The following is a 14392-nucleotide window of genomic DNA, read 5'->3' as shown; positions in this document are numbered from 1 at the left end:
TGCTATGTTGAGGGACATACTTATGCAAATAGAAATGATGGTAAAGAAAATGAAGAAGAAAAATATCAGGTCAGAAGAACAAAACTGTATTTTTTCTAGCTCCATCAGCTTGGCTATATTTTCTTCCTGACAGCGACTTTGAAATGGCAAAAGAATTCCTTCGACCAACTCTTCCTGTGACCTAAATGCATAATTGATGAAAACGTATTGTTACATGAAAGCCTCATAGAAACCACCAGGAAAGCATTGCAGATGATTTTTTCCTCCTTTCGCCACTATGTTTTTACAGATGTGATACGTGGTTTAAGGAGCCAAAGCAGACAGTTGTGCTTTAGCCCTGCCAAATACCCCAAACAAAGAAAAAGATTTCTTTCTTTCCTCTCCCTTTCCCAACAGAACGTATGTAGCTAAAATAAATAAATACATAAATAAATACAATTTTTAAAAATATATTTTAATTGGCATATCTACGAAAATTCATGAGGCAAATTATACATTTAGAGCAAAAATTATACAGCTTTGATTCCTGCAAGAATCAGAAGTCAGCGCACAGCAAGGACACTGCGGTGGCCTCTGTCACCCTGAGCAGGGCTGGTGGCCCTGGTGCTGCCGCCGCAGCCATGCCGAGAGCTGGATTGCCACCTAGTGGGACCCCGCGGCTCCAACCCGCTGGAGATGTTAAATCCCTGCTCACGGTCCTAACGCTGATTAACAAATACTGCAGCTGAATTTAGAGCCTGGAGCAGTGGATCGCTAAACACCCCGAGCATTCCGTGCAGCACAGAGTGGAATCATACAATCACAGAATGGTTTGGATTGGAAGGGACCTTAAAGATCATCTAATTCCACCCCACCTGACATGGGCTGGGACACCTTCCACTTGACCAGATTGCTCAAAGTCCCATTCAATCAGGCCTTGAACATTTCCAGTGATGAGGCAATCACACCTTCTCTGGGAAACCTGTTCCAGTGCCGCTCTACCCTCACAGTAAAAAATTTCTTCCTAATATCTAGTCTAAACCTGCGGTCCTTCAGTTTAAAGCCATTACCCCTTGGTGAGTGTTTGCCCCAGCAGGGTGCAGGTGTACCCGAAATGTTGTCTGCTGGTTCAGAGGCAGCACAGAGTGCCTGTGTGGCACTTCCAGCTCTCCTTATCACAAGAGGATGCTGGCCTTTCTCAAGTGTCCTCCAGTACTTGAACACTCTCATAACTGATAATATCTTCTCTTTGAAGTTCATAGAAAATTTAAGTGTAAGGAAAACCATGGGGCCCTCTTGTCAGTGCAGGAAAGATATGAGGCTAGACCATGGCTGGCTGCTGTGATAAACTGCCAGCCTTTTGTGCTCAGTGCACATGGAGTTGTGGTAGACACAAACCATGGATTTGGTTTTCCATTGATCTGAGAAAGGCAGACTTCGTGCATCTGTAGAAAAGCTAACTGCATTTCCTGGTGTGGCTGTGCAGTGTGATGCAGTTACTCACTGAATACTCCCCCCCGACCAACTGTGAGCTTAGCAGGAGGGAGCAGAGGGAAGGAAGAGGCCAGCCAGAACTTCTGAGGACCACCTTAAAAGTCAGTCCCAACAGGGTGGATCATCAGCCAAGTATCGAAGTTCTCCACCTTTTTCCTCTGTGCATTCCTGCTCCCAGAGTCCTACAGCACCAGGACAATGAAGATGGGAGGAGGTAGTGGTGGCAGTGGCCTCCAGCTCTGCTGGGGAGGGGGTGTCTGCACTGCTGCTCCAACTGCTGTTCGAGTGCCACCAGGTAAAGAGCACTTGCTGTTTCTGTGTGCAGGGCTTGGAGTGCCCATAGTTTGAGGGAAAGGAGTGGTGCAGACTGGGCTTTGCTCAAGTGTCTTTGTGCTGACACCACATGAATGAGTACCCAGATGTATTGCTGAGGGAGTACAGAGGAAGGCACTACTTGGGTAGGGACAAGAGTGGAAAGGGTCAACTGCTTGTTTCTTGTCCCCTACCTTGTGCCAATAGTGAGTTGCAACTCTCCATTTAAAAAGACTAAACTTCTGTAAGGGGTGGAAAGAGAGGGCTCACCCTTTTGTGGAGCCACATTGTGTGATCCACAGGAGAGCTGATCTCAAATTTGTCTGTGAGGGGCTGGTCATCAGGCAGCCACACATGTCCTGTGCTGGAGCCCCTTTGCCACAGACAAATATTTTAGTCTTGCCCCTCAGTCCTTCTGTCAATTAATCAATCAAACAATCAATCACAGCTACTGCAGGTTTTCACACTGGAGAGGATGGTCGGAGTCAATAGGTGGATGTGAAGACCTCACACATCCTACACATCCTAGATGATATCTGGTGCCACTCTGGACACCTAAAACAGGAACTGCAGGAGCTGATCATCTCAGTGGAGATGTGAGAAATATGGAGTATGGATGTGCATTCCACTTTGCTGCTTCAGAGGTTATCCTGGGCTGAATGTCCATCTCACAGTTTCTGGGTTTGGCACTTACACCAACTACTTCTCACAATTCCCTTCTTTCCCTGCACACACAGACTTACTTCGCTTAACATAAAATCCTCATGGCTTCAGCAGGGAAATAGACAGGAGGCAGGAGCCTTGGGTTCAGTTCTTGCCTCTCCATCCAGTGGGCAAATGTAACCACTGCTAAGAAGGCTGCTTTCATCCCTGGACTAATGTATATGTTCATGAAGAATGAAAAAGCTTCAGTAAGAGAGGCAAAAAACTTCACAGTCTCATGAATGGGGCATTATCCTGAGAAAAAAATGGATCTTGGCAAAGGAACAACTCCTCCTGTCCTCTATGTTGTTGAAGCTTGAACAGTAAGAAGGCAGAATTCTAACATGGAGCCAGAAAAAGAGCAAATAAGGCAGTTTATGTTACTGTGGTCTGTATGTACCAGGCCATCAGATGATCAAGCTGGTCCCTGGTTCTGGTCCCTCAACTGCTTGTCTTTTACAATTCATGAGCACTGAATATTTATTTGGTGGAAATAATGCAGGTAACTAGACTGTATCTTAGCTACTGACTTTGTTGCTGGCAAATTTGCATTCTGTGCAGAAGTCCTATGTGAACAGAGAGAGCAGATGTGTTGATTTTTTGGGGGGTTCTTGGGTTATAACAAAAAAGCTGCAGCAAAGAGGCAGAATGGGTTGGGACTGAAAGAGGAGAAAAACAGTGAAGTGAGAAAAGGAGGAGGGGATGGAGGTGGTAGTTACCTGCCCTACCTGGTTACTCTCATGCAGAAGGAAAACGGGTACTCCTGGAATGCCTGTTTATCTGGAAGGAAGCAGTCTGACATGGATTTACTAAACAGGAGTTGCTGTAACCATCAACTGTGCAGAGATTTCTATTGCCAAAACCTGGCTTGACAGAGAGAAAAGGAATTGTTTCATCTACGTTCCCGCAGGCTTGGAAAGAAGAGGTGCAGAGGAGATTATGATTCATTCCTTGTGTTCCTGTGACTAGTGCTTTGTAGCAGTGTTCCTTAAAAGTGAAGACATGGCCAAAACAGAACTCAGAGTCAATGTTAATTATCTATGATGTGGAAAATCTTCAGGCAGACTATTCATACCCTTGTTCTACCTCTAATCATGGTACCATTTGAATTAGTTAATTGGATAAATAAATATTATTAAAAAGGTGCTTAAATATCAGAGATTAAAAATCATGAATTAGTACAATAATCTAAATGATAATTGATCTCAAGCAGTGACTGCATAGAAGATGGCTAAATATTCTGGTTGGTGACAAATGGTTGCTAGATTTTAACTTCACTTACATGAAGCAAAGTACTGTGTGCAGGCTACAGCAAGGTCTAAAAATGTGATGAACATCCCAATATCCTAAATATGAGAGTATAAGCAGAAGCCTAAGTTTCCTATAACAATTTAGGTACAAAATCTGCATCTCAGTGTGATTCAGGATAGCTAGCTGAGTTATCTTTAAATAGAAATCTACAAATGTCCCTTTTAGGACAATGCTGCTTCTGGGTTGGCAGAAGGCCCACCAGAGCAGCAGTTAGCAAAGAAGGAGCTGCACTATGGTAACTTAGCAAGCTGCACTTAAATCAACACCTACAAGACCTGTATTGCAGGGACATTTACTTAACATTGAAACTGGATCCCAGCCCTATGAGATCCAAAGAGTTTCTAACCATGAGGCTACTGTGAAAAAGGGAAGGGCTGGTGATGGCACATACTGTGCTTTTTTCCTGAATCTCACTACTGACCAGGGCCATTTTGGAGCCTTTGGTAGACTTTGTGTCCTCTCCCTCATCCCTGCAGCACAGTAGAGCTTAGGTGTCTCTCTCTCTTCCAGGCTTGGGGACTTCAAGAGTCTGGTTGTTCCCTGTACATCATTCAGAAATTTTGAATTCTAATGGTCACATGATCTGAGAGTTAGGTAAGTAAAATTTGTCTTTAGGCAAATAGCAACTCTGGTAATAATCCAAACACGAATATATTTTATAAATCATAAGGCTTCATAACCTTTCAATCTTCCCTGTTGGGAATCTTTAGAAGCAGAGAACTACAGTTCATCTCACTTTTTAATTATTTGGAATGGTCCTTTTGCATGGCACAATTATGGCAGCCACTCCTTTTACTGCATTTATCAACGGAGAAACACTCAACTAGCATTTAATGCACTAATCCTGCAGCACTCCACATCAAATTGTGCATGGCCACAGTCCAGTTCTCACTAGCAACTGTAGAAACAGAGAGCTTACTTCAAAAAGGCAAAAAGTTGTCTTTTAGATACATTCAGAAAGAAAAACAATATCATTGGTTGTAGTCAATACAAACAGATATGATTTTACATTTTAGGTATTACTCTCCCTAGTCATGAGACCAGCCAGTGAACCCTTCACTGGGAATGGTTCTCCTGAGAGTGAGATGCCTCTGTGGACATAATTTTGAGACAATAAAGCAGCTCTTCCTAGCTAATATAGTTGACTGTCTAGTTTCCTAAGCAATCTGCATGTTTTTTCTGTGCCCTTTACTGAATCTTTGTGGATTAAGAAAGACTGTTTAATTTGAAGGCTATGTAATATCAGCTGGTGACAAACATTGCTCTGAATGCTGTGCAAGCCAGGAACAAATCATCAGGCTTTGCATATCCCCACAGAGAGCTGTGCACTGATTGTTCAGGCTGCACAATCATTTCTCAAATGAAACACTGCTGAAGTGCCAAATACTAACTCTCCCCAATCTGGCTGTTACATATGGTAATGTCTTCCTAACCAGTTACCTGCTGTGGCTGGGGAAAGCCAGTAGGAACACTCAGATTATTTTAATCCTGACTATACAAGATAATTCTGAAAGATAGCAAGGGTTGAATCATTAACTGCGCTAAAACAGTGCTTATAATGTGCTCAAACTGAGACTATTAATTATGCTCAGAATACAGTAAGGTTAAAGGAGGGATGGAGAGTTAACCAAATGCTGCAGCTACAGGTCAGCAGTTCCTGTCTCATTCTGCCTAAGAGCCCTTAACTGCTTCAGGATACAGTTCTCACAGTCACATCCCAGCTCTAGATTGACTTCACTGGGAAGTCACTAGTTACTGGTGAGATGGTGAACATACTAGACTGATCTCTGAAATGCAGCAGCTATTTTTCTCAAAAGTCCTTCTTTTTGACATTTCATTAAGATAATGTGAGGATCTGGAGAAGCAAAATGAACAGTCTCAAATACTGTCAAACAAGAAAGTTCCCACAGGAGAAGCCACCAAAAAAGGAGCTTAAGCACAGGTGGCAAACAGGAAGGCATTAATACCAGACCTAAGAGGAGGTGAAAGTTTGGAATGAACACACTGGACAAAATTCCACTGTGCAAACTGTGGGAAAAGCGCAGACAGCAACAACAGGAAGGTGCCAGGCCTGGTGAGGCAGATCTAGGTTACTATCTGGACAAAAACTCCCACCAAGGCAAACTGTGAGAAAGGAAGCAGCTTACACACATGCCACCCCGTGCCGGGTTCCATGCCTCATGGATACCCAGGACTTGGACTGTATAAAAGTGGAACCTCCAGAAGAACATCTGGGAACCCCCACCACTGAGCAGACAAGGGTGAAGAAGGTCCAGCAGGACACTGCAGGATTCCATGTGATGCTGGTATCTTTGCTTAATCTCTCTCTCCCACTCTCTTTCTCTTCCCTGCCTGGCCACGTCCCGCCTCCTTCCCCCCCATTTCTATCTCTCTCTACTTGACATTTACTGTTAAATAAAATCTGTACTATTGACTTTGGCATAAGGTCTCCTTTGCACCTTAATTCAGGTAGAGACAACTCAGTAACCAGATGCTAACAGATAGCAAGCCAAAAACCAATCAAAAAACCCAATGCAGCATTCCAGCAACACCATGTTTGCTGTGTCCTCCAGGAAGGAGCAATGCAAAATCCCACCTGCCACAAGTGGAGGCCTTCCACCAGAGATGCACTTTCTTATTTTGGATACAGTGTCTGTGAGATTGTGCTTAGTGGGCCACCACAGCAGACAGGAGCTGGAAACAAGATCACATTTGGAGCAGAGGAGCAGAACAGCGTGAGGGAATGATACAGCTTGTAGGAAATACACGTGGAGGAAGAGCTGCCCCTAAAGGAGCAAGAAGGCACATGGATGGAAACGGGCTGCTTGGTTTGGATGAATGGAGGATAGGCCAGGATATGTGGAGCACAGCTGCACCAGGGCAGCGCTGAATTCCTCTCAACACATTCTATTCCATTTCCCAGCTGTGCCATCACAAGTGATGACAGGTAGGTCTAAAGTTCAGACCCCCATGACCAAATGCAAACTACAGGAATTCCTACTACTTATTAAAGTTGCTGCATGCCTGATGACTCCTGGCTTGCTTTTTGGTGTGTGTTTTGGGTTGTGTTAAGGGCATAGCAATCCATGGAAGGAGTTGAAGGCCGTGGGACTCCCAACACCAGCTTCTGAAATGAGTCACTTAACTTGAACTAGGATATTGCTGACATGTTCATTTTAGTTAGTATGTTGATCAGGATCAAGCCCATATTCTTTCCTACTACCTAGAATTTAGCCTCTGACAGAGCTTTAGGGTATATCTCATCCAATTAAATAGGGATGATTGAACCTGTCATTTTCAGTCTTTGATCTTAGCGCTGAGTTAAAGTACAACTGAAAAATATATACAAAAATTCTATCATAGGGGCTTTGCAACATCTAGTGTTAAAGTTTAATGATTATTGTAGACAGAATAACCTGGTTAGATAAATCATTTTTCTTATCTTTTTAGTTTTCTAAGGTATTTATGATGCTGAAGAAAAAACATTTTTCTCTGAAAATAAAACAGCCAGCTTTCAAGGCTGATTCTCTGAAGTCCACTGAACTTTACTAACTCCCTTCTTAATATTACCTAACCCATAACTGAATTGGATATCCTAGATCTCTAGAACTCAGGCTTGAGTTATCCATAAAATTGAGAAAAGGAAACATAAAAATTATACAGACATTAAGTGAAATACTTCTCTAATTAATAAGATGTCCAAGAAATGTTTCCAGTACTGTAAGTCAGTTTTATTTAAAAAATAGAGTCCAAACATTGTTTTTTATAAGGTGCAACACACACACTGTTTTCTACAATTAAAAAAAAAAAACACAAAAACCCAAAAAACAGAACCAAAGCAAAACTATAGTCATAAATATAGTGTCATTCCAACACGGAATCAGTGAGTCTCCTGTAATTCTTAAACATTCTTTTTCTGCTTCTTCAAAGCATAAGAATTAATAGTTAGTATCCTGAGACAGCCAATGTGTCTGTCTAATGTCATCCATTTCTGTACTTTATTATTAAATTTTCTGGTACAGATTGCTTCAAGTACACATCAGAAGCTGAATGTAACTGAACACAGTTCATGCAAAACAAAGGTACAATACTGAACCTGCATCATTCAAAGATTTTTATTCTCCTGTTTAGTTTAGTTGGGCATTTTTCAAAGCCAACAGCTTGAAGGACTGAACTGAGGTTGCATCAAGTCAGCAGTATATACTAAGATACTTACATAACTCAGATTGATAACGCTACATTACTATCTTGAGCTCTACAAATTCAAATAAATCGTTAAGCCTGAGATCTATGCCTCTTGGAGTCTATTCAGTACCTTCTGAGACAAATTTTGGAATACAGTGCATGATAATGGGCTTGTTATGGGGAAATAAATTAAATCATTATATCATAACTGCATTTTTTGAGACAAGCATGTTATTAATTTATATTAAGGGTGTTCCCTTTCAGACACCAGTGGGAAGAGCAATAAAGGCTGTGGCATGGAGGAAGTTTTCTAATTAGCAAAGTCTGTCCTGTTTCAAAGCCCTCCATGTCATTCTATCACCAGCCTCAGCCTTGATGATAACACCAAGCAGCTGAAGTTAGCCACGAGAGTGCCATTTCTAGACAGCCAGATAGTAGCCCCTGCTCTGAAGGGTTTAACATATTTTGAACAGAAACTGGAACAAGGAGCAGCACTACATGGTTACATGCCCAAAGGTTTTTCCCTTGACCCCTTAGGTATTTAAAACTTTCCATCTAGAAAGGAATGTGTTTGATAGAAGAGAGCTGTACACCCATTAATCTGCCTTTTACTTGGATGATAGTCCAGGGTCAAACTGCACCCACAACAACTACATAAATCTCAATTCCTTCTGTTGTTTGTTGCAAACCACCATGTTGATTTTCTGGATCCTGTTTTTAAGCCCCAAGGGCTCCTCCTAAGTGGGCTAATAAGGCAAGGCAACAAGCTACCACAGGGGTGACTGTTGGTGTCAGTTAATCAGCCCTCTGGGTATTAACAGACTTAACTACACAAGTTTATGCCCATGCATAACCACAGACTGAGTTTAACCTGATAATCCAAGTCAATACACATGTGAATTTGTATTCATAGCCACCTTAACCTCAGGCAACTCCACATCTTTTTCTCACAAAATGATAATGGTTTTCAGTGTTGATACACTATATTGGTTCCTGTTAGCAAACATGGAAAAGTAGAACATGGTCATACAGTTTTAATCCAAGAATGAGATTGCTCTCAAGATTCAGCCTATTTAGCTTAGTCTAAATCCCTTAAAATCTAGAAGTTATGGGTAGAAACTGACAATTGTATAAAGCCGTACTTGGATTTAGTGGGAATGAACTGATTTTATGATGGCATCTCAGTTCAAATGAGGAAATCTAGTGCTTATGGGCTTTGTTGTAGACTTGGTTGGTTTTTTATGAGTTTGGCTGCTGACAGCTTGACAGAAAAACATAAGAAATAACCACATTATGTTGTATTTCCTATTTTCAGAAGAAAGGGGTTGCTCAGTTCCATAGTTTACATAGTTTTAACAATGTCCCTTTAATAATGCATTGTACTGCAGCTGTTCAGTTAACAAAAAGTATACATGGGCTTTGGCCAGAGCTACGTATATTTATGTCAGTCTGGTGCAAACACCATTGTTAGGTAGAGTACTTAACAGATTAAAATTATCCCTTTACTTCCGTTTCTTTTACTTCAGCAATTCAGGCCATACTCCATGTGAATGTAGTGGGACACATGCCAGAAGGAAGCAGGGTCGCTGGAGATAAGAGAAGGAATTTGTGACATATAGCTTCGGCATCTAACTCAGGGTGCACCTGAGTGGTTGTCTCAGTTCAGGGACACAACAATCATGCACATTGCCTACATGATAGATCAACAGAATGGTTTTGGGCTGGAGTAAGCAACAGGCTGTTCTGGCATGAAAGGACACTGCTCATCTCTGTCCATGGGGACCATCTGAACACCACCAGTTATCTGTGTGAATTTGAACAAAAACACCAGAGGTCTTAGATGCCTAAATGAAGGCACCAGGAGGTCTGAAGGGGATTCAGGGCATCTAAGTTAGAATGCAACCTTTCTCAATCCCTAAATTTACATCTATAAAGCAAACCCTGGGCAGTGTGAATTATGTGTTACAGAGAGTACAATTTGGTATTCTGTTACTGATAGCAGTATTGACTAAAGGGTTGACCCTCTGTATCTCACATAGGACCAGAACAAGGGTTTAGGAAAATTTAGCATTTTTACCTGAGTGACTTAGAGGTCTCTACCAGAGTCTGTTAAATCCTGTGTTCTTGGTGCAAACAGATAAATACTTAAAGCTTTCCTGTGATCATTTGCATTCTCAGTCCCTCTGATCTCATCCAGCCACAGTGTTGTGGAGATGGATTCCACAGTCCTATGACTGACAGGTGCATAAAAAGTAGATCTCTTACGATTAAGTGTCTATGACTGTTAAATTGATTTCAGCAATCTCTTGGCAGGTGCAGACAAATGCCAAGAAAGAGTAATAACAAAAAGGATCTAAGTGGAGAACCAAGAATCAATGCAGAACTTCATTCCTTTGTGAAAAATGGTGATGTACACAAGGGAAGACAGGTGACGGATTCAATCTCTTGTCACTAACACTGATGAGAGATGGATACCACTGTCCTTTTAGTGCTTTTGAAAACTATTTTATGGGCTTCTATGTTTTTTCCAGTTACCACAGCAAACCACAAAATACTAAATTTTACAGTACTTGTATGCAAAATTGCATAGAGAGATAATAAATTCTTACAAATAAATCCCATTTTAACATTAATAAGGGGAAGCTGGTTGGCAGAAATGCTAAGCAGTATAAAATTCAAAAGACTAAAGCAGGGAGCAAGGGACACTACATTTTAAAGTGAGTTGAGATGTACTCTTACTCTTTTCTCTAGGACTTAACTCCAGTCTTGATTCATTAAACATTTACAAAATAAATGAAGATGACAAAATCTTTCATTTAAAAATATGGAAATTTTTGTCCATCATGAAAATGGTATAACTCAGTAGCAAATAAATAGCCATGATTCCAGTAACAAAAGCAATTGACATTACTCATCTACACTCTCCGGCTTGGAACACAAACCTTTATATCTCTTAGCAGTTTGTACATAAACAGTGTCTGCTACTCTTCACACCTGCCTCATGAGTTACTGTGACCTTGATGCCTCCCACTGGTGCTCCTGCCTCTTTGTCTCGAAGCACCGCATCGCTTACGCCCACCAGCACTCCAATTGAGCTGTTGGGAATCTCATTAAGGAAACACAGCTTGATGTCTGCAGCTGCTCAGAGCTTCTAAACTGCCTTCCTCATGAAATAAGTGCTGTCCTGCATCTACTCCCTCTTTCAGAGGCATATCAGGCCATTCCTCATATACATTACCTTTTTCTTTTTAAGCAAGATGAAACACCAAACACAGCCTTTGTGTTAATCTAGAAGGGATTCCTTTGGGGTTACTTTCTTCTTCTTTACCAGTCTAGTTAAACATGATAGATTCAGGGTCCTGGTTTGCCATTTGAGCCATATGTCTTAATACATCCTTTTTAGTTATGATACCCAGCAACCTCCTATAGGAGAAAAGGAAACGAAAGGTCAACAATCATCACATATATCATCCAGGTTTTTTCCTTGTTCAGCTGCAGGGACATTTTGTGAGTGCTTCCATACAGTACTGTCCATCTCATCTATTCCCCAATTATTATCTTTTTATAAAAGTATTCTCACCTCATGTATTTCTACGACCCCAGCCATGATAATGAAGTGGAATACTTTGGCTTGTTACCTCTTTTTGTTGGGAACATGACTGAGTGAGGAGCTACAACAGCTAACACTTCATACAACAAAATAATAAGTTTCCTTAGGCTCAGGCTGCAGAGGACCAGCAGTCAAACCCAAAGCATCAGTGCTTGGTAATACACAAAGTAAGGATTTCTGAAATTCTCACTATCTGACAGCATAATTCCTTCAAATTTAAATGATAATTTCTCATTTATGAGAACCTAAATGAATTACATCTGTCAAGAAAGATGAGGCCTATGGGATGTCTGGCCCCAAGAGTCAAGAATTTCATAACCCTCAGTTTTCAAGGGCTTTTACTTCCAGTCCTTGAAGACCATTAGGCACTCAATTTTGAACCCATGTCTTTGTTAATAGTTTTTCAACCTTTAGTTTCACGCAAGATCTAAAACTCAAGATCTAGGCACCTAAAATCAGAATCTAAATCTGCATCCCAGTAATGGTTCTTATTTTCTTAATGCTGAGAATACTGCATTGATAGTAACAACTGATGCAATATTTTTGAATAACAAAAAGGCTTTTTAACAGAAGAATAAATTCTAGTCTTCCACATTTGGAAGTGAGGGCTCTGGTTTTGGCTATCCTGCTATCACTAGATCCTGGGATGAGCCATGATGCTCCAATAGCTCAAATTTCATTGGAACTATGGGATGTTATTTCTAGTCCACATGGTACAGTTTTTTATTCTCCTAATTTCATGTTTGCCCACCTCCTTCAGCTGTTATTTTAGGGCCTTTGGTTTATACACCTTTCCATTATCCAGCAAAGAAAGTTGAACAGATTAATTTTCCTGCAGTGACACCTTTATCACAGTCTTCACAAACATCTGATCTAGTTGGATGTCTCAAAACAGGCACATTCTTAGCAAACAATACTGCTTGCCAGATCTGCCTCTGTTGAAAACTGCATGATAGTGGAAGTCAGAACAGTTTATTTTGTATTTATCTAAATGAGAATACACTAAGGATTTGGGAGAACAGAATGAAATATAACACCCTGCAAGCACCATTTTGGTTCCAAGTCTGACTTCTTTTGCTGCCCTGGAAAGACATAGGCGAGGTTCCCTTATTCATCCATTCACAAAGTAAGACAAAATTAAAATATTCACTTGACTGTCAACTACTCACCCACTGCGAGTGACCAGACACTGCCGGAGCCCAAGTTTTCGGAAAATATCTACCACAGTCTCCATTGGTGTGTGGTCAGTGACAGTGAAAGGGCTCAGGTTGAGAATACGCCGCAGTTTCAGGGGATGGGGACTGTTGGGTGGCAGTTCTGGGGGGTCTTCGGTGAAGTACACGATGGAGTTGCTCACCACACCATCCTGACGCTGTCTTGCATTCTCTGTGCAACATAAAGATTGGTGTAGATAGTGAATTAAGCTTGATAATAAAAAAATTCTTCCTTTGGAAAGCAAGGTTTGTTTTTGTCTTCAACGTACTGAAGTCACAGAAATTCGGACTACTGGAGAAACTTGAATTTCCTTGAGACATTGCTCCCTCAAAGCAAATGTAAGTGATATTTTTACAGACACATACTTTTCCTTGGTTGGGATAGTGCTTTTCTGAATAAATATGCAGCTCATTGCATTCACAAACTTCACTAATCCAATTTCTGTCAAATTCAAATGACTGTATGTAATTTCCTCCATAGTGAGAAACACAACAGAAACTTTATTACATGGCTGAAGGAGTGGAGTCAACAGCTGTGTAAGATCCCAGCTGGCTTGGAGCAAAACATTTCAGTGGAGTTGGGAAAATGTGGACATGGTGAATGGATTTATGAACACAAAGCTAGGGAAAGACAAATTCACATTCCAGGGATCCGGGGGCAGTGTGGATGTTGTTCTAGACCAGCACACCTCTCTGGCACGCAGGGTAAATTTTGTGGGCTTACACTTAATGCCTTAAATAGTTTGTATATCTAGATTTTTAAAAGGAAAAAGAAATTAGCTTCCTACTAATAGTAATTCAAAATAGTAAAGGGAGGAAAAAATATAGGGGTAAACAGCACATATGTGACCACTTTCAAAAGTTCAAAAGCTATCATTAATACTTTGATCAAACTACAAAGTGAACATCACACTACATCTGGAGTTTACATGATCAGCATAAGTCCTTCACTTAAAGTATGCTCCAAGAAGAACACTTACCATTGGAGTAGTTTATTTTCTTTGTAGTGTTTACCTCATCTCTACTCAACACTACAGGGCATAAACATTATATGAGACACATTTCCAAATGACAGACAACTTTCCTCTCCCCCGAATGAACATATAATGTGTTTGGCTCTGAAGGTTTAACTTTTTTTTTTTTAATAAATTCTTGGAAATAGTTAAATTATTACCTTCAATTAACATAGGTTGCTTCTGTTCTTGAGAGGTATAGCAACTCATACTCAAAGCATATGTAAATATTCTTGGAACTCTCTGCCATCAATCAGAGTGCAGAAACCTGCTCCTGTGACTTGTAATGTGTAGACAGTGATGGCTTCCAACATGTTCCAGCTGCAATTTCTTTTTACATTTAATGATCGTTGTCTTGTAATATTTGGAACTGGAGCAGTGCTGGCTCAAACCTAATATCAGTACAGTATATGATTCTCAACCTTCTCACCCCACATATTACAGGCCCTATTGCAATTTACAGGAACGATGTTAGTTTTGTCTCAGCTCGCTTCAATTTATGCATCTAATTTCAAGTGTGAATATGCCTGCATAGTTCTTTGATATATATGATCTGTGCTAAGAGGTAACAT

The 14392-nt window shown here is 40.9% G+C and overlaps 1 protein-coding gene across 4 annotated transcripts in view; it reads right to left on the bottom strand.

The window, feature by feature from the left end:
* Window positions 1-7507: 7507 nt before the first annotated feature.
* CLCN4 (chloride voltage-gated channel 4) overlaps window positions 7508-14392 on the bottom strand; it is a 43855-nt gene continuing 36970 nt past the window's right edge. For all 4 annotated transcript variants that reach the window (XM_048329061.1, XM_048329069.1, XM_048329076.1 and 1 more), the window contains 2 exons: window positions 12763-12979; window positions 7508-11406 (listed from right to left, as the gene is read on the bottom strand). In XM_048329061.1, coding sequence (XP_048185018.1) covers window positions 11316-11406; window positions 12763-12979 — 308 coding nt within the window. In that variant the 3' untranslated portion in view covers window positions 7508-11315. The remainder of the gene's footprint in view (window positions 11407-12762; window positions 12980-14392) is intronic.

The sequence above is a fragment of the Corvus hawaiiensis genome, chromosome 2 (assembly GCF_020740725.1).
Source record: "Corvus hawaiiensis isolate bCorHaw1 chromosome 2, bCorHaw1.pri.cur, whole genome shotgun sequence".
Taxonomy (NCBI): Eukaryota; Metazoa; Chordata; class Aves; order Passeriformes; family Corvidae; genus Corvus; species Corvus hawaiiensis.
Note: the sequence above shows the minus strand (reverse complement) of the source record. Positions and strands in the feature narration are given on the sequence as shown.